This window comes from Vidua macroura, chromosome 5, assembly GCF_024509145.1.
Source record: "Vidua macroura isolate BioBank_ID:100142 chromosome 5, ASM2450914v1, whole genome shotgun sequence".
In the NCBI taxonomy this organism is placed as follows: Eukaryota; Metazoa; Chordata; class Aves; order Passeriformes; family Viduidae; genus Vidua; species Vidua macroura.
Window position 1 is genome coordinate 46,048,920 of NC_071575.1, and position 19,727 is coordinate 46,068,646.

At 39.1% G+C, this 19,727-nt stretch overlaps 2 protein-coding genes across 8 annotated transcripts; one reads left to right on the plus strand and one right to left on the minus strand.

The window, feature by feature from the left end:
- Window positions 1-547: 547 nt before the first annotated feature.
- Window positions 548-6,349, minus strand: THAP5 (THAP domain containing 5). Of its 4 annotated transcripts, XM_053978505.1 has the most exons (4): window positions 6,224-6,349; window positions 5,427-5,549; window positions 2,607-2,796; window positions 548-1,964 (listed from the first exon to the last, which is right to left on the minus strand). In XM_053978505.1, the coding sequence occupies exons 1-4, from the start codon at window positions 6,304-6,306 to the stop codon at window positions 1,029-1,031; spliced, it is 1,332 nt and encodes a 443-aa protein (XP_053834480.1). In that variant the 5' UTR covers window positions 6,307-6,349; the 3' UTR covers window positions 548-1,028. The 4 variants fall into 4 exon arrangements, with proteins under 4 accessions (XP_053834480.1, XP_053834477.1, XP_053834479.1 ...); XM_053978502.1 differs by lacking the exon at window positions 5,427-5,549; XM_053978504.1 differs by lacking the exon at window positions 5,427-5,549 and having other exon boundaries at window positions 5,914-6,316.
- Window positions 6,350-6,540: 191 nt separating this feature from the next.
- Window positions 6,541-15,802, plus strand: DNAJB9 (DnaJ heat shock protein family (Hsp40) member B9). 4 transcript variants are annotated; one of them, XM_053978395.1, is made up of 3 exons: window positions 6,541-6,580; window positions 10,229-10,456; window positions 12,269-15,802. In XM_053978395.1, the coding sequence occupies exons 2-3, from the start codon at window positions 10,240-10,242 to the stop codon at window positions 12,697-12,699; spliced, it is 648 nt and encodes a 215-aa protein (XP_053834370.1). In that variant the 5' UTR covers window positions 6,541-6,580; window positions 10,229-10,239; the 3' UTR covers window positions 12,700-15,802. The 4 variants fall into 4 exon arrangements, with proteins under 4 accessions (XP_053834370.1, XP_053834369.1, XP_053834371.1 ...); XM_053978394.1 differs by having other exon boundaries at window positions 6,560-6,613; XM_053978396.1 differs by lacking the exon at window positions 6,541-6,580 and adding an exon at window positions 7,048-7,123.
- The last annotated feature ends 3,925 nt before the right edge of the window (window positions 15,803-19,727 follow it).

The following is a 19,727-nucleotide window of genomic DNA, read 5'->3' on the forward strand; positions in this document are numbered from 1 at the left end:
CTGGAAGGGGTGTAACAAGGATCACCTAACGCAGCTATGCTGTCAAGTCAGGGACCAGATGATCTAGGACTTTTTCACTGTACCAGAGCATACAGCAAGGTACACTGTCAGAATAAGCAGAAAGTATTTAAGCAAATTAATTTTCCTTGAAATGAATTATAGTATCTGTCTACTATAGTGATAAACCATGCACTATAAACAGTTAATAAAGTCAGTAAAGGGGAGTAATTTTCTAGTTCTGTAATTCAGTCTCTTGCAAAGTAAAATTCTGCTACTTTCACTAGCAACCTGGTCTGCAGAACATTGTTTCTTTCAGTGTATTATTAAGGATACATGCATTACCAAGCTGTAGGCTGTAACAGGATCAATGCAGACAGCACTCACTAAATAGAGCTTTCCCTTTTACTAACTAGCAAATACATCTGTGACTAAGATTGCTTTCCACTTGAGCTGAATCGTAACAAAAAAAAAATGAGATGGGCCTGTCGACTGGAACCATATTCTTATGAGAATTTTTGTTTCTAGAAACAAATGAAAGAAAACACCATTCACGCAGAAACAATTTTAATAAGATCAAAGTGTACAGAAAACTATCAGAACAAATGTTAGATGAACTGAAAACTAAAGAGCAATTTTGACCTCACTGGACAATGCATATATGTACATATATAATTATTCATCCTATATGCTTATTCTGTCCATTCTACTGCTGTCCCAAATGCAGGCATTGCATGTTTCAGGGAAGCCTGCACCTAAGAAAGGGTTAAATTATCTTTTACTGACTTGATTCACACTTAAGAAAACTTTGCCCAATTCAGGGTTGTTTTTTAATTTTACTTGCCAGTCGTGTTTTACAGACAACATTCTGCCACTTAGCTTTGCTTGATGTAACATTTTAAAGAATATTTGCTATTCACATGATTTGCATTGGATGTTTAAAACACCATAACTGGAAAAAAAAGTTAATTTGTCCAAAAGTACAGTCAAAGAGGCTAAAAAGATATTTTAGAACCATCAACTGAAAGCCTTTACTGTATCATAGTCACTTCAAGTGTTGTAAAGTAGTTTTCTACCAACTTCAGCTTTTCTTCAGAAAGCAGGTTTTCTTGCTTCAATTGTCTAATAAGAGCTTCCAAGGACCTGAGTCTCCCCAAAGTTTTTACCTCCTGCATTTCAAGTAAAGTTATCTTAGAGTGGAGTTTTGAAATTTTTTGCCAAAGGTGATCTATGTCTATGTCTTGCCTGCAGTATGAATGCTCAGTCTGCAGTATTTCATTTCCATCATATTCAATCACCTCTGTCTCCTCTATGTCAAGGAACTCTTCCTTAGCAGGCAGGAAAGAAGCATTTACTCTTTCAGGCTCTTCTGGACTCTCAACTGGCATAATAATAGCAATGACAGACTCTTCACTTCCACTGAACTGCTCAATGGTTTGTGTGACTGTACTCAGTAAAACTGCATCTTCACTTGTGTGCACTTCAGCAGAACAGACCACGTGAGGGACAGAATTTTCAACTGCATAGTCAGTAAATGACCTTAAAGCACAGTTCAGTTTCAGAGATGAATTCAAGTAGTCAGGGTCTGTAAATTGCAGGACTGTAGCTGTACAACCTCCTGAATTCTCTATGGAAGTATGAACACTGGTAGCCTCTGCGCTCTGGACTGCTGTCATTAAAACAGGATTAGGCTGATGCATGTACTGCTTAGATGAACTATCAAGAATGACACTGTCTGCCTGAAAGCCACCTTCATCAGGAAGCTGCAGGTTTTGAATTTGTAAAGGTTTACTCAGAGCAGTTGAGCAAACAGCTTCTGCTTTTTCATCTACATTTTGTGCAATTACAGAATTTTTCTTTGGTGCACAAGGTTCAAGTGGTACAGATACTTTCTCTGACATAACATTTGTTTCTTCCTGGTCTTTTTTCTGCACCTGCTGTGAACTGTTCTGAGAAGAATCTTTTTCCTGGAGGAGAAAAAAAAAAATCACCATCTTGTAACAAGAAAATCACTGAGCATTAAAAAATTAGGCAGATATAATTCCATAGCATGATAGTGCAAAAGGACTTAGATGAACACTGTTTAAAAATTACATCAGAAGCCCAAGAATTCATGTAAGCATCTTCCACAACTTTGCTTCAGGTCCTACATGTTAAAATAGTATTTTAAAGTTCTAAAAGCAATAATAGTGTTTGGTTTTTTTTTTTTTTTTTTTTTTTTTTTTTACTTATTGTGGTTTGGGTTTTTTTATTTGTTTTATTGTGGGTTTTTTTCCAAACTATAGGGAATTTGGACTGTTTTGCACAATTTGCAGTAATTATTCTCATAAGAAATGTAACATTTTCTATTGTAAACGCTTCTGTAATTTCCAGTCAAAAAAAGGTATTGAACCTCCACTCAAACTAGGGGAAGTTGTTCTTCCTTTACATTATGGAATCACATACCTGTCTTGTGTCAGTCCTGCTGACAAACTGTTTTGATGGACACGAATTCTGTTTTTTTAAATGAAATATGATTATCTGACAGATTAGAAAACCTGTATTACATCAATAGTTGGTTAGCTTCATACTACAAAACCAAAAAAAAAAAAAAAACAGAAATAGATTACCTCATCATCTGGGGAAGAGAAAATAGTTGGCACAGCGGTATTTTTCAAGTACCGTATCCCCCATCGCACATCCAGGGAATCGGGGGTAAAATGATCACTGCAGAGGAGCTGGTGCTTACTTGGAGTCCATGAATCTCGCTTCATATTCCGCAACCATTTCTCAAGTCTCTCCTTATCATGAAGTGGGAATCTTTTTAAAGCAGTTGAAAAGACAAACAAGAAAATATACAAAATCCCCTGTTATGGTTGTCTTTCTTTGTTTTAAATAAGAATATCTCATTGTTATTTAGAAGGTAGCCTTCCTTTAGAAAATATTAAAATAACATTTTTTTCAAAAATTTTAAGTATTAAATGCTAATCTGGATGTCTAACACATTAATCCAATCATTATATAAATTATTTCTAGTTAGGTATTTGCTCTGGAGTCCAGAAGCAGAATTTCTGATTTCTGCTAGCCAAGGGTTTCAGAATCCATGGCCAAGATGCTTTGAAAGGTTTGATCCTACGACACTTGCTCAGAAAGCAGTTCTGCTGAAGGGAGATGCAATACTCCCTTATATTAATTACATGTGACCTAATTTAAAGAAAGCTAAGACTGGTCCTCATATTATTAATAGTATTTCTAGGGCTTATTTGTCTTTCTAGACACAACTTGTATTTTCTGTTTAACAGAGTACCTCCTAATACATGCTGCTCTTCAGATTATCAGATAATTTGGCAGTGTGAATATTTCCAATACAGGTTTTAAATTTTTTTCAAAAAGTAAATGCACGCAGATGTAAAGCATTTCTATATTTTGTGTTTCAGCAATTAAACTTTCTCAGTGTGTTAAGAGCCCACATCATATTTTATAATTTAGAATTAACTTTTCAATCATCTAACCTACCTGAGAAGGCAAATGAGGACTATACACCCTCACAGAAAAAAAAATTGACTTTGAAAATATATGCAAATGGTCAAATATCAGAAAGATAACTAAATTAAAAAGAAAGTGTGTGAAGATATGTAATTTACTTAATGACAGGCAATACACAAATGAAAGGGAAATTAAAAGCTTATCACGATGCATGCACAGTCAAGAAGTGATGCTAACAGGAACATGAATATTCAGACCACTCTTGTCTCTCACCTCTTCTCAGTCAGGTATCAGGGTATTTGAAATGTACTTCTACGTTTCTCTGGTGCACATCAATTTTACTTTAGCATATAACCACATATGATACATAAACCGTAAGTTGAATTCTGAGCACTGTTAAATGACTACTGTTCAGAAAACAATATTCCTGAGAATCATGAGCAACAATAATTACAAAAGAAAAATCTCTGCTTTTGTGATCCCACCCTCAAATCCTTGAAGCTGCAGGTTTCCTTCAAAAGCCACACATAGCAGCAGACTCTTACACAGGCCCTGTGTTCCAAAACTGCAAACTCAGGTGATTTTGAGAGAAAGAGGGCTGAAATTCACAGCATAAAGGTGCATGTCTTTACCCCTTCCCCAATCTTTTGAATTTGTTGCCATGTAAGTCTTCAAATTACCAAGGAAACAGAGCAGGCGTTTGATGCATCCAGCTCTGCGTATCTGCAGAAATGCAAGGAATAATGCTGGTAAGAACACATTAACCTCCTAAGGACAAGTTAGAGGTTCAGGCTTTTCAAATCCTGTCTGCTTGTATCATGTACACCCAGTGGCAGCATTGCATGCATGGCACAGCATGCTCCTCAGTAACGCAGCTTAGCCTGGTGTTACTACAGAGATCCAAAAAGGTCTCTCAGGAAGACCATGGCTTCCTTTCATGGAAGGTCATGTCACAACTCATACCCTCTCCAAGAAGGCCTTGAGAACACTTCCTCCCACTGCAGTTACCCTCACAACACAGGTCCCACTGCTCTACCGAGACTCAACCAGCTTCAGATGGAAAACAAAATAATCTGTAGCAAGAGAAGGGTCTGATAGTGAAAGTTATTATTTTAGCTTAAATGCAACTTTGCTAAAACCTGATCATGCTTCAACAACCCATTATTAATCAACAGAATCTGTTCTCTAGCGTAAACAAGACACAAAAAAAGGGGAAATGGAAAGAGGAAGTGGACAGAATTTATTTAGCAGCTGCCATCACTACACAAGTCAAAGAAGTGAAAAAATAAAACAAAGAAGAGCAGTTAGGCCAGTAGAGATTATGTGACAAAAGGTTTGGAAGGGGCTCAGACCCCAACCACAGAGCAGCAGAGGACTTCTTCAGTGGTGGCAAGAGGCAAGGGAATAAAACTTGCAATTCATGTCAGCAGTACTCACTAATATAAGGCAAGAGATATCTGTACATCAAATCTCAGCACCCCTTCTACAGGAGGATGAAACTTAGAATGAAGCACAACTCAAAGGCTAGATAAACCAGCTAAGTTTTGGCAATCATACTGATGCTGTACATTTGAATATAGACATGTCTCACTGCTCAAACTTGTTTTGATTATCCATGTGACACTCACACTCTTTAAAGCATAACGGAAAATAAATTATTTTCCTTATTGTTTTATGATGCATTCCATATTAGAAATGTGCCAGGGAAATAAGCTTTCCTTCAATCTAAAATAGAATTTCTTTCAAAGCAATCTTCCTGTAGGTCTTCCTACACAGCCTTCTTGACCTTGGAATAACTATGACTAATCAGAAACTGAAAGAAAACTTAGTTTGAGGTACAAATTTTACCAAAACAGATTTCGAGGTTAATTATTAAATTTATTTTTCAAATTTTTCTTAAGTTGTCTCTGTTGACACACGGTTCCATACTTTTATTCTACACAAATACATTACTATTTAGTTACCTGCACTGAGCTTCTCTCAGGATTGTGAAATACTCTTTATAACTCGTCATCCTGGTAAGCAATAGCCACGTAACCACAACAGGGCAGAGGTTACTGCAGGCCTGGGACTGGTCCATGCAGTGTCTGGACACCACAATACAGCCACCATAAACTTTTTTGGCAACAGAGGTAGCTACTTTCTACCTAACTCAGCTGCTTCCAAACAACCAGCAATGCCTCTGTTCACAGCGCAGGTAAGGTCATAATTCTAGTGGCAAAGTTTAATTTTAAGGAATCATTTTATGTTTACTTGCTTACTCTTCCGGGCCCTTCGGCTAGCACGTAAACCTTCTTACACAAGACACTTCACCATTTAGCCAAAGTCTCCCCTACTGCCTGCCCTGCTGGGACATCGCTTCCGTAGAGGCAGCAGCGAAACATAGTCAGAAGCACAAATTTTATTTTTTATTCGAATCTCCTTGCTCTTCAGTTCACGGATCCTCCGCACCTATTCCAGAGTCCTTAAACGCTGCCGTGTCATCGCCCCCTCCCCGAAGCTCCGTCTGTCTTGTGCGAGGGACAGTGTGTGTGGTTACGTCCCAGCTCTCCGCTCTTTACTCCCTACACTTTCCCTTTCCCAAGGGGGGGTCAGCGTCGTTTCCCTCCAGCCTCCTGGGACCAGGCGGGGTTCGAAGGCGACCACCAGCGCGGTCGACCCGTGGCGTTGAGTCTTTCGGTCATTTACTTCCGCGGTGAGGCTCACTACCACCCCACGGCCAGCGCTCACCCAGACCCTGCCCCGCTCCGCGGCCACTCACGGGTAGAAGCTGAGCTTGCGTTGGTCCTTAGCGCTCTGGCCGCCGCGGTTCTTGCAGCGGATGGCGGCGCAGTACCGCGGCATGGCGGCCACCGCGGCCCGGGCGGGCTGGGCCGGGCCGGGCCGGGCCGGGGGCGGCACCGCCTCCTCACAGCGCTCACAGCGCCCCCAGCGGCGGGTGGCGGCGGCCCCGCGGTTGCGACCTTCCGCGTGCACCGCGTCACGTGCTCCTGGACGACCAATGGCGCAGCGCTTCGTGTAGGAACCGCGGGGGGCCGGACTGCGCGAGCGCCGGGCGCGGGCGGGCGGGAACGGCGGCGGCGCTGAGGGGCGGCGGGGGAGCGGGGCCGGCGCTGAGGTGAGGACGGCGGAGAAGGGCCGCGGCCGCTGGGTGAGGCCTCCGAGAAAGTGGAAGGTTGCTGAAGTGGGTGGGGTGAAGGCGAGCGTGGAGCGGTCGGGAGGGGGGCGCTGGGAGGCTTGGGGGCAGCGTGGGAAACTAGGCGGGGGACGGAGAGAGGAACCACTGAGGCTCGGTCCGGAGCATTTATTTGCAATTTGGGCCAATTACAAATAATTGGGCCGCGCTGCGGTGGTGTTTCCTAGCCTGGCTGCCCTGGAGGTGGGACAGTGTCGCCGAATGTGGCTGTTAGCGGCTGCCCAGCTCTGGCCTGGCCCCGCCCGATGGTGCAGTCCGGCTCCAGTGAGGTCTTCAGGGGTCTGGATAGACCAGGCTGATTCCTTCGTTTCCCTGCGCTCCAGGGCAAGATTCGGGAACCTTCATCTGTGTTTGCTTTCGAGCCAGTATAGGAGAGGCCAAGAAAAATAGAGTCCCCTCTGTTTGACAGACTTGCTTGTAGCTGCTTGAGGACTGAAGACTTGCTTACTCGTCAGATTAGTCGTGGTAGGAGAACCGAGGGAAGACCTCCGTAACTTTATTACTTTTAGTAAATTGCTTCTAGAAATAATTACAGGACGTGAGCATTCCACAGGTTAGTGTATAGTAATCCTGTAACGAAAGCAGTGGCAGAACACTAATGATGCTCTGTTTTCTGAGTACGTAAGATTTTGAATATTAGCATTTATCCAAGATTTTGGTTAATTACTTTCAAAGAAGGATTGAATAGGGTATATGTGTTGCAAGATGAAATAGCTTCTTATTTTCTAAATCTGACAGATGTTATTCTGGGTACACCGTCCTCGAACATCGCTTCGTTGTGCAGCTATTGATAAACTAATGAACTGGTTATCATCTCTGCAGTACTTTGGGTAAACATTAGACGGTGCACTTCTTATACAAAGGGGAATAGTAGTTGAGATCTGTACCTGCTTACCCAACAGAATTAAATAGTTATTATGTGGCATAAGGTCTCTTACTTCATTGACAGATGTACCTAAATTAAGTACATAGATAATTGTTGGAAGAGCTCATTATTGCATGAGCTTAATGTGTAAAGAATTTATTGAATTCTGGAATGTGGTTTAAGTCGTTGCAGTGTATGACCTGGAAAGTGCAACTTATATATCCCTTTTTGATTGAGAAACAGGGTGAAGAGACATAAGCAAAAAAAAGTATTTAAGAGGCTTTATTTTGAAAAGGATTGTAAAAATAGTTAGGAATGGCAGGGCTGATGGAGTTGGCAGTAGCAGCACTAAGATACTGACAGCATATAAAATAGGTGTTTTCTAAAAAGTAAATCAAATAATTGACAGTAACTAAATAGAAGACTTGCGCTCTCTGATAACCCTGTGAAGTTTAAAATGCTACTTATACTGGAGTTTTATTTGTATTTGGTTTTTATTTACATCTTATTCTTAAATTGGAGTTTGATATGTTCAAGGGCAGCATTAAATCTGTGTTTGCTAGTTTAAAAAATAGTAAAACTTAAGACCTGTTTTTTTTACTGTGCTTTAGAAATCAAATATAACAAACAACAGAACTCCTAATGTGAAGAATTGTAGAAAAAGAAAAATTTAGGTTTATTTTGTTATCAAGAATAATACAAGCTGAGATGGTGAGCCAGAGCAGAAAACCTGAAGGACTAACTTGATGATCTCTGGCTCTTCATGAGTTATGAAAGAGGGTTTTGCTCTTAGTGGAGGACATGAACTGTTCCTTTTAGCTCTTTTCAGTGTTCAGTAGTAGAAGGATGGTTGACCTTAAGATAGTGCAGCAGGTGATTATGCAAGCATGATGCAGGTGTGGGTTAGTAAAGTAAATAAAAACAATCACATATATCAGATGAACATAAGTCTGCATCTATAAAGCACAAACAGGAAGAAAGCCCCAAAAGCATGGAGGGGTGTACATGTGTGTAGTTCTTAGTGCCCAAGTGGTAAAATTTCAGGTTAGTGAAGTGGTGAGAGAAGATATGTGGGAAAAATTGGTACTAAAAATATGTCTGATACTGTGCATGAAGAATACTGGAAAGAACTGTCCATTTGGTATCTAAGTACACTGATCAAAATACGATTTGTTTCAACTGCTGCCCCTTAACACTTGATATCATGCAGGCTGCTGGCCAAATAAATGCTTAAGAGGGCATGGGAAGATTAATCTTGCAGGCCTCTTGCTCTTGTCTCACAGCATTCATTTTAGCCCCCTGACTTGCCTATTAGAAATGGTATTCTTTTTTCCATTTTTGGTTCTTGCTTTTTAATTTTGTTTAGAGGGAATTGACTTTCAGATAAATGTTTAATTTTCATATGTATCAGGTATTCAAAGTTTTTGAATTCTGCCTGACAAATATTGGGTCCCATGCTGGCTAGCAAAAGTGTTCTGACTTTAATGGTGCTCAGACTGTAAGTTTGTTTCTTCCGCTTTCAGGAATGTAACACAAATTGTCTCCGAGTTGTTTTTACATTACATTTAAATCAGTGTAATCTGGTGGGGGGGGGGCATGTTACATCTGGAATGTTCAGGATCCTGTTGTACATCCTTCTGGTCAGGTGTCAGCCAGCATTCTGTCTTTGAACGTTTGCCTTTCTGCACTCTGTGTTTTAAATATAATATGCACAGGTATATTATCTGTTCTCACCTTCTAGTAGGAACAGCTGACCCTGTCCTTCATTAACATCGTGAGACATCATGTGGCTATGTGGAACAGTTTCTAATATATGCCACAATTTTACCCTAAGTTCTCATATATTTTTTTCAAAATATATTTTTGACAGATGAGTTGTTGAAAAAAAATTTACAGCTTTTAATTATTGTTGAAGCTACTTGTCTTGTATAAAAGACTTTTTTTTGCTTTCAGTTCTAACACTGAGGGTTTCATTTGTAAACCTTTCTATGCAGTGGTATTTATCATATGAATTTTTGATATCTAAGATATGGTAGGTGTTTTCCTTTATAAAGCAATCTGATTTGCAGATGAGCTAAGCCAGCCTATTGTTAAATAGAGGAAAGTGTGCTTTACTTGGCGGAACTCTGGAAATGGATGATCTTCTCTTTATCATGTTCATCTTAGGTGGGTTAAACAAACTGAAGCTGAGCACGAGTGTCTAATAGTCTTGTCTTGCTGCACCTCTAGGTCAGTCATCTCTAGGCCAGTTGTGTTTTCAGGCTCCTATTGTTGCACCAGTTAATTAGTGACTCGGTCTTCCAGTAGGGTAGGTTTTTGCAGCCTGTGCTTAATTTAGGGTTGCTGTGTTTGGGGTCCTAGAACTCGAGATTAATGTAAAGCTAGTTCAGGTATGGCAGTGTGAAATGTGAGATGCAAGGAAATGTTTACTTTTCCAACTTTGTATGACAGTGATCAGTTAAGTGTAAAACAAAGACAAATACTAAAGTGGTTGTTATGCATATGAAATGTCACTTTGCAGTATTTTCACTTACATATTCTGTGAATATGAAAACAACGTAATGGAGTTTGACAGGTGATAAAATGTGCTTACAAGTCTGTCATTGACTCCTGTAACATGCTGGTCTTCCTCTGTCAGCTGTAACTAAGTTGTTGTGGAATGTAAAACAACTTGTTCTTCAAGTATATTTCCTTTTTTTTTTTAGGAACTGGAGAAATGGCCACTACACAATCTGTCTTCACATTTGCTCTCTGCATTTTAATGATAACGGAATTAATACTGGCTACAGAGAGCTATTATGATATCTTAGGAGTTCCAAAAAATGCATCTGACCGCCAGATCAAGAAGGCATTTCACAAGCTGGCTATGAAATACCACCCAGACAAAAATAAGAGTCCTGGAGCAGAAGCAAAATTTAGAGAAATTGCTGAAGGTAATTTACACTCTCTTTTGTCATAATAATTTGATACATGTCTTACATCTATAACCTAAGTGCATTTTGTTTTTACTGGATAAGAGGTATAAAGGGGTTTTTTTTCTGCATTCCACTTAAGTGCTGTCAGATATCAAGCATCAAAATCTGAGTTGTTTCTTTGTTCTTGCACGTAGGATGGTCTTTTACACGGTTTATGCATTTCTGCTTATTAGGCTTTTGGCATATTCTTCTTCTCACAAAAAATACTTGGTAGTAGGACAGCTTTAGCCCTAGGAGGTTAATTTTTACTTTTTTATCTGTTTAATGAGATCTGGCTCGGGATTACTACCAGGGCTTCAGGAGGGCCTAACAGCAACCTTGCAGTAACTATGGGGAGATTATAAGAAAACACACAGCAGGGTGCTTCACTGGTTCATGGTGGAAATAGACAACAGGTGCAAGAGGTTCAAGTGGTTATAAGGATAAACTTTTTCACCTTGAGGATAACGGTTGGATTTGATTGGATCTTGGATTTGAGGATCTAGGAGTTCTTTTCCAATCTTAACAATTCTGTGATTCTGTTCTACTGGCCAGTGTTAGAACAAATTACCTAGAGAGGTTGTGCAGTCTCCAACCTTGGACACTTTTCAGGAATGACTGGGTAAAGCACTGACTAAAATAGTCTGATCTCATAACTGACCCTACTTTGAGCAGGAGGTTAGGGTAGAGACTGAGGTCATGTCTAACTTGAACTATCTGTTATCCTACAAATATAACACTTATAAATACTGTGTGATAAAATGGTGTGAGTGGATAATGAAGAACGGAAGGACTTGCTGAAAAATAAGGTATACCCACTTCTATTCCCTGTAGACTCAGGTATAACACCCATCTATTTGTGTAGTTCTCTTAACTAAGTTAAATGGGATTTCTGGCTTTTACCTTCTTGTCTGCAGAAGAGTTATTTTGAAAGAAAAGTAGTTAGTAATATAATGAAAGGGAATGACAGCCTTGTTAGATACTTACTACAGTTGTTAGCACCTACTACAGGAGGAAGTAGGAACTCTTAAATGCTGAATTATGTAGAATAATTGCAAGTCTTTGACAGGTAAGAAAATGAAAATGAGCTTTTAAAATATTTAGTTATCAGAATGGGTATATCTTCTATCAGTTTCTGCCTTGGAATACCAGTAGCTGTAGTTTTAAACCAAAGATTGGAGGGAAATCTAATTTCATTCTGGGTATATCCATTCACAAAATCTAGGTTTATTGCTGAACTTGCAAAATGAGAATTAGCACATAGTGACATTAATTTCCTTTATCTCCTCAGTGTTTATGTTGTTGCTTGTAACTGGGTTAGCTAGAACTTGCTGGGTGGCAAAGTAGCTTTGCAGACATTGCCCTGGGCTTCTGTGATAGGAGTGCAGCAGATCCTTTGTCTTGTTAGGTAGAGCTCCTAACTCATTCTTCCACCTTCAGGCTTTCTGATCACCACCTTTCATTGTTATTTTGTTTCAAATCTAAACACTAATATTTATTGGTAGTTAAACTGTTTTGTATTATGTGTAACCTGTCCTCATAATATAGCTGTGTTTATTATTGTAAGTAACTATTTTGACTCAGTTTATATTGGTTTGGAGAAAGGTAAATAAATATGGAGCTCTTGATTGGGCTTGAACATTGAATGATAGTCTTGTTTGAAATTTCCTTGGTTCAGGAAGAGTGGGAGAGAAAGGTACTGTTCTTTGTATTTGTGTATGATTTTCTTTTTTTCTGGTTTTATAAATGGAAAAGAACTGTAACTTTTTTTTTTTTTTTAAACATAAATAGCATATGAAACATTGTCAGATGAGAATAAACGAAGAGAATATGATCAGCTTGGCCGTCATGGAGGAAGAGGAAGTAATGGAAGCCCATTCCATCAGTCATTTAATTTCAACTTTGACGATCTCTTCAAAGACTTTGACCTATTTAGTCAAAGCTCGCGGTCAAAAAAGCACTTTGAAAATCACTTCCGAAATCATCGGGAGGCTCATAACCGGCAAAGACGTTCTTTCCAAGAGTTTTCTTTTGGAGGTGGACTGTTTGATGATGTGTTTGAAAATATGGAAAAGATGTTTTCATTCAGTGACTTTGAAAATGCACACAGACACGCCGTGCGAACTGATGCCAGGTTTCATGGATCCAGCAAGCACTGCAGGACTGTCACTCAGAGACGAGGAAACATGGTTACCACATACACCGACTGTTCTGGACAATAATGTTTCCTTTCTTCTAAACTTTTCTTCTTTACTCAACATCTTCATAATCTTTCTTGGTTTTGTGCTAACATGGAAGAGATTCTCTGAACTGTATTTTCTAAAAAAACACTTAAACTACTATAAAGAAGTTGTAGATGAAACTAATCTTCAGAATAGAAACAACATGCTGTTGGGAAATAAATGTGTCAGCAACTACTTAGAATGGGAGAGAAATACTCTCATGTGACAGAAAAAATGATATATATTTCAGTTTAGTAAACACTTTCCCTAAATTTGAACACAAGAGATATATTTTTCATTTCAAAAGTGTAATATAATTTTTTTCATAGAAGCCAGTTCAGGACTGATTGAATTACTGGTATGTGGATTGAAGCAGAGGAGATACTTTAATTTTTGATGTGCTGCTTTTTTTTTAATCGTTTCTTTCCAAGTTTGCACTTGCAGTTTTTACCTGATAGAGATTTACTGTGCAAATTACATAATTTACACAAAACAGCAGCAGAAATTACTTCCCTGGGTCTTTGTTTCTCTGTCTAGCATTGCAAAAGTATTAGTAAACCTCTTTTTGAAGTTGGAAAATAGCAAGGGAATATGTGAAGACTGTGAGTGATGTAGGAATTAGTTTTATTTGAGTTGACCTGAAACAATATTAGGATTTGAATAACCCTTGACTTATTTAGGGGACATAGGGATATTCATGTATGTAAGTTTGTGTGCACACAAAGTTTTTGTTTTGTTTTTTTTTTCCCCTCCTTCCACAATATCTCTCTGACAGGATTTGGAAGGGCACACCCAAAACACTCTTGTTTCATGCTTACTATATTACCACGTGTGCAATGTACTTTTTATAACTCACTTTACTGAACTAAAATATCCCTGTGATATCTTAAGAACGTCAATAAGATAAGCTTGCCTGCAGATTTGTAGTGTTCTTGAAAGGGTCTTAGTAAAAGCTACAGTGTTTAGATTGGCAGATTTATTACCTGTCAGCAGGAATTTTTCAGTGTTGTGATTTGAGAGGTAAATTTTTAGCCTAACCACAGAGTAAAACTGAAAATTGCAGTTCTTGTATTCGTCCAATGCCTTGTGGGGCTGAAAATGGCTAATAAGGACAGTACTAATGGGTATTGATTTTAGCACCATGGAAACCCACAACCAGTGTAAACTACTTAAAACTAAAAAGGAAAAAAAAAAAACACCAGAAAATGCTGCACAACAAAACCCCCAAATACTTTAGCTGATGTCAGTCAAAAAGTTATGTTGTAACTTAGTTTAACTAGTAACTTCTCTTTAACTAGTCACACAGGTTCAGTATGCTAAATTGGCTGTCACTTTAGGACTGGGAGGTAAGAATTTATTTTTCAGGTTGATTGCATGAGCAAAATAAGCATTTTAACTAGCAGTGTTCTAAATAGGCTTTGAGTTCTTAAAATCTTTATTAAGAGATTTAACCCTTTGCTTCTCAGATGGATATTGAAAGCTGCCTATTTGTTAAGGAACTTTAGCCTTCCCCTCAAGTGTACATATTATCGCTTGTTCAGTTTTCATTGCCTAATCCTTGGAATGGATTGTGCGCTATATTAAGTGCTTTTCCTTTTCCATGTTCTTCTTTATTTATTAATAGACTAATACCTCATATATGGTCTTTATTAAAAGCCAGTAATTTGTGCAACATTATCGGAATGTGCAATATTCTTACAGTAAGAAAAGTACTGGATTGAGTGTGTTTGTTTTTTTCACCCTTTTCTTTGTAAGTAGAGATTTGTTTCTTCTGTATAATTAATATATGATTCAAGCAAAAATTGTACTTCGTGTAGATTTCTGCATTTAATTTCTTTAACATACTCCATTGGTCCTGTGCATGAATCAAACTATCTGCCCAATTCATATCATATGGGCATCCAAGTGAACAAATTATTAACTTGAAGTTATGAATTACTTTCTCTCACAAAGATTAAGTATTAAACATGAGAGTGTTTGTGAATGTCATTTGGTGGGAGGCAACTCTTGAAGTGGGATGCACAGGTAAAATATTAATGCCTTTCTTAGTCTAGTGAATATTTTCTTAATTAAAAAAAAAATTAAAAAAAAAAAAAAAGGAAATAGTAGAATGAGCAGTTCACTTAGGTCACTTCCTGAACTCTGAATTAGATGGAATGAAAGCTAAAATGAGCACTATCAATTGTAGGAAACACATTTCACCCCAAAAACTCAAGTCATTTAAGTGGCTGTATAAGTCCACAATCTTTTGAGCTAAACTTTTAGGTGAAAATAAGGGTCCTGGCTGCTTCTAGACTAGTTTCCTGTCTTTAAGAATGCTCCAAACTTAGTATAAAGTGTGCTTGTTTTCCTGATCTCTTTAAAGTGTAAGAAAACCAATAATGTTGCTGTTTTTGTAGCTGATCCACCTTAAAAAAACTTCTCTCTAGTCTATTTTAACTTGATTTCATATTATTTCTCTTAGTTATTTGTCATGGGAAAAACAACAAATGCTTTCCATTATTTCTATGGCTTCTCCAAGACACCTTTCTGGTTGTTTTTGTTGTCGATCCAAGGTCAAATCCACAGAAACCAGTGTATGACTGTCCCTGTGGTTTTCTATGATGGGTTTGCTTTGAGTAGGCTTTAGCTGGGGAAACTCCCATAGGCTTTCCTCAGCCAAGAGTCTTCACTTTCACGGTCCTCAGAACACAAGCTTGCAAAACATGTTGTGCTTCTCACTTATTCGGAGCTCTTGCACATTCTTTCCCTATTTATAGTGTTTGCTTCATGGCAAGCTCCAGCGGAAGTCCTGGTATAACCTTATGACACCCCTGACTTCAGAGTTTCTTAAGTGCCATCCTTGATCTCTCTTTAAATCTTAGGAAAATACCCAACAAAATCAGTTTTTGTTAGATAAGGGTGAAAAATAAAATCCTGAACAACTTTTTGAAAGTAATTCATGCATATGTAACTCCAAATGATTTAGTTTTTAAAACTACCATCAAAGTGTTTTTTTATGTTTGTTTTCTTCCCATTATACTTCTGAAACACAGTATCTAGTGGAGATAAAAGTACTGTAAAGTTAATTAGAGTGCCATTACATTAAACACGTGAAAATTAATGGTGTGATATGTCTTTTTTCTTTTCTTTTTTTCTTTTTCTTTTTGCTTCAAGATATAACTGGAAAACTAAATTGAAGTGGTTTATGTGGTGCTTGTGTTTTATGGAATGTTTTGACCACTGCATTTTCCTGGAATGAGACGATGGAGTTGGCAGGGAGAAGGGAGTGGGGCTGAAAAAAATTTAGTCAATTTCCCCAGTTTGTATTATTTTGGAGATGTTGGGAATGGCTTGGAGTTAAAAGTATTATGCCTTTAAACAAAGCAGGCAAAAACCCTGTGCAAAATAACTTTTTTTCTGAGAAGCAGGGTGTGTAAGAGCTGAGAGTTACTGTGTGGAGCTGGTGGGTCACTGCCTGTGCTCTGCCCTGCTGAGGTGGGTGAGGGCAGTGTGGCCAGGCTTGGAGTGCCACAGCGAATTGCAGGTTCTGAAGCCAAGGTTAGGTGCTATTGTGCTGATTCACAAGACTGCTTGAAAGTTCTTGTTTTCTAGGTCTGATCTTTAAAAGGTGGAAAGTATGAAAATTTTGGGATTTGGTTTGTCTCATCTGGCCATTTCTCATTAGAATCATCTTCCTTGGAAGAACCCAAGCAAATTGTCATCTTAATAATGCAAACCTAGATTTTGAGGACTAAATATGTTGGAAACAATGTCAGATCTGCATTTTATTTTTATGGTGAGGAGTGTGGGGGATTTAAAAAATAATTTGTAAATTGAAAACTCATTTGAAGTGTCTGTTGGACTTAAAAGCCACATGTAGAGTTTATCAGCTGTGCTATGTATGGGGCTCCTTTCAGAATAAAATGCTGCTCAGAGGATTGCTTGGCTCTGGCAGCTGTTGTGGTTGAGCCTAACTGGTCTGCCCTCAGATAGTGAGTGATTCATACAGCCGTGCTGCTGGCTTCGGTCCTGTGGGCACCTGTTCCTTCAGGAATGGGCAGAGACCAGCTCTGTAGAGGCCACTTAGCAGTTGTGATATCCCCTGACAGTCAGTCATTCCTGGTATAGGTCTGAATCACTTCTAGGCTATGGTTGTACTTCATCCTTGATTCAAGTTCCTTTTTTTGAGAAGTTTTTCAACACAACAAGCTTTTCCAAAATCAAACAAAAAATCGACACAATAAAAAAAAAAATACCAAAGCCTAACAAATCTGCTTTGCAGTGATGTACTCCAAAGCTTAATTTGGGGCATGTTACCTATTATGCAGTGGCGCGTGATTCAACAGCACCTATGTTATGAACTACAGTGGCACTGAAATGAACATTACTGCTTATGTTGTTCCTGCTGAGGTTGCAGTCACACCAAAAGATGGTGTGGAGATGCTCAGATCCCTAGGGATGGCTGCAGGATTCTGCCAAGGCTCTGAGACGCTAGTTGGAGATGACAGACCATCTTGTCCAAGCAGCTCTTCTGGGACAGTCCACCAAAGAATGAATGTGACCCTGGTATTAATATATCTTTTTTGTGTGTTTGCACAAAAAGGGAGGGACTTGTGTTGACTTGTGTCACTGGTCTGTTGAGAATCCAAGTTGTGTGTTTCTCTAGGTTGGCAAAAACTGATGCTCCCCTCAAAGGCATCCATGAGGGGAGAGAGGTGTCTGACACACCTTTGCTCAGCCTGATACCTGATCTCCAGCCATGGGCAGCTGGGAATGGATGCTGACAATTGGCTCAGTGGAACTATTGACCACTGTTTATCAGTGGTGTTGGTGTCTGGCTCTGTTAATAGCTTGAATCATGAACCTGTCTTAGGTGGGGCTGTAACGTCTCATATGTTAAGCTGAAGAATTCTGGCCAGTGTACATATGGTAGGCAGAAACACAAGCAGAGACTGTTATTGTTACTCTGGGTAGTTGTGCTGGATTTAGAGGAAACAGGAAACAGAAGTACAGAATATTGAGTAATACACATCAAGGGATATCTTGAAGCTATACCTGTGTCGCTGTCTTATGAAGATTTTTCTAATTCCACATTGAATGCTCTTGTTAAGCACCACTTGTTTCCAAAATTTTATCTAGATATGAGAAAGAAAATGAAGTTTTAGTGGTTACTTGTTGGATGTTATTGCTGTAATCTGTTCATCTACCTCTGATGTGGAAGTGAGTGTGAATTAGGAAAGATGAAGTGAGCTGTCTGGAGGTTGCAATAGAGTTTAACCCATTTTACTTTAGGACTTGGAACTTGCAAGATTTTTAGCCTTCAATATGCAGGATTTTAGGTAGTGATCTAAACTGTGTGTGTGTTATGCCCACAAGTTGTGTGTTATGCCCACATGGCAGTAGTAACATACCTGTCTCTTCTGCTGTGCAGCAATAGGCACTTCAGGGAGCTCACATTATAAAGTGGAGCTGAAGTGCCTGTGTGGTAGCAGCGTTTGCCAGACTCCACTTGGCTGAAGCAGGGGAATCCATTGCAGCACCACGATCGTTAATGCTGAGCATGCAGAGCTCCAGCTGAGGGAGAAGGTGCTCTCTGCCCAAATTGCTTAATGAATCCCAACAATGAATTTGATTTAGTCTTTCTGCTTTAATATGTAAATTTTTGCATTGAGAGTTGTTTTAAAATAATATGGATCTTCAGTCTGTCAGGCAGCCAATGCCTGCTTGGGTGGGTGGTTCTGCCACCTCTTGGTAGCTCAAAATTGGAGATGGGTGGGGAGGTAGGGCAGAGGAAGGGCTCAGACTGTTGCTGGGAGCAGAGTGCAGATGTTATCACTTGTGTATAAATAAATTAAATCATTACCTGTGCAGATGGAGCATAAATATAGCTTGCTTCTGCTGGGAGCTGAATGAAGAGCTTGTGGCTTGTTGGTAGAAATATTATTACTATCAACAACACATATTGTCTTCACCTCTTCTTACACCCTCCTCCCCTCTGGTTTTCTTCTGCTTTTGATGACTGATGACTCTGCTCCAGTTGCTGTATTTTCCCCACTTGGCAGTGGCTATAGTAGTTATGTTTCCAATTGCTTTGCAAGTTCCTGTCAATTGACTTGAGTCCATACATACAAAACCTATTTTGCAAATCCAACTTAAATGGGTTTAGGGTTTTTTAAACCCTTAACCCATTTAAATGAAACCTAATTTCCGCCTGTCTGTCTTTCCCCATATCCTGCTGAGTTAGCTACGTCTGCAGCATAAGGTTTTGTACTGGTTTTCTGCTTTATTCCATCTGTGGGAGGACAAATGATACCTAATTTGGCATAAAGTGAGACAGGTGTTGACAGATTGTATCTTATATAAAATCTGCTGATATAAATTTAATTTAAAAATTTTTGGGAAAAAAAATCCCTGGCAGAATAAGTCGGTATAATCGGCACTTAGCATGATAACCTTGAAGCTTAAAGATGAAACAAGCCTGAAAACCCACCCAACCAAACCCAGAACTACTACCTTGGTGAGTGTGAAGGTTAACCTGAGCAGAGTAATTATTTTACAAAATCTCTTCTGTGTAGAGGGAAACAGACTTTTTAATAAATGATAAATAAATATCTGTAAGAAATAATGGAAGGAAGTGGCTGGAGCACTTATACCTCCACAGGTAGATTTATGATTGCTAAAATAAAAAGATTTATTTCAACTTATGGGCACCTAATGAAATCCACATATGGCACTCTATGAAGTTATCCCCTTGACAACTGAGTATTATTTACACTTTCTAAGTACTGTTTTGCATCTGCCCAGATTCAAAGTACTTGCATCAGCTTATGTATCCTTCACTGGCTATGAGAATGCAAGGAGTTATCCTGAGTTATTGCTGCTTAGACCCACAGTAGCTTATTGCATGCTCATAATTCAGTCACGCATTTGAGCCCTGACCTGAGTTACACATAGTTACATAAATAATCTGAAATACAGCCATGAGGAGAGGCCGGATTTCTTGACTCCTGACGTTGTACTCTTATCGTGAAGCTGTTCTGACTCTA

What these genes read in the sequence shown, in the direction of transcription:
- THAP5 (XM_053978505.1), bottom strand. Translation starts at nt 6,306, where the DNA reads ATGCCGCGGTACTGCGCCGCCATCCGCTGCAAGAACCGCGGCGGCCAG. An exon ending in CGCAAGCTCAGCTTCTACCC is followed by an intron (nt 5,550 to 6,223) that starts GTGAGTGGCCGC and finishes TGTGGTGTCCAG; the next exon opens with ACACTGCATGGACCAGTCCC. An exon ending in CTGAGAGAAGCTCAGTGCAG is followed by an intron (nt 2,797 to 5,426) that starts GTAACTAAATAG and finishes TGCTTTAAAAAG; the next exon opens with ATTCCCACTTCATGATAAGG.
- DNAJB9 (XM_053978395.1), top strand. Translation starts at nt 10,240, where the DNA reads ATGGCCACTACACAATCTGTCTTCACATTTGCTCTCTGCATTTTAATG. An exon ending in ATTTAGAGAAATTGCTGAAG is followed by an intron (nt 10,457 to 12,268) that starts GTAATTTACACT and finishes AAACATAAATAG; the next exon opens with CATATGAAACATTGTCAGAT.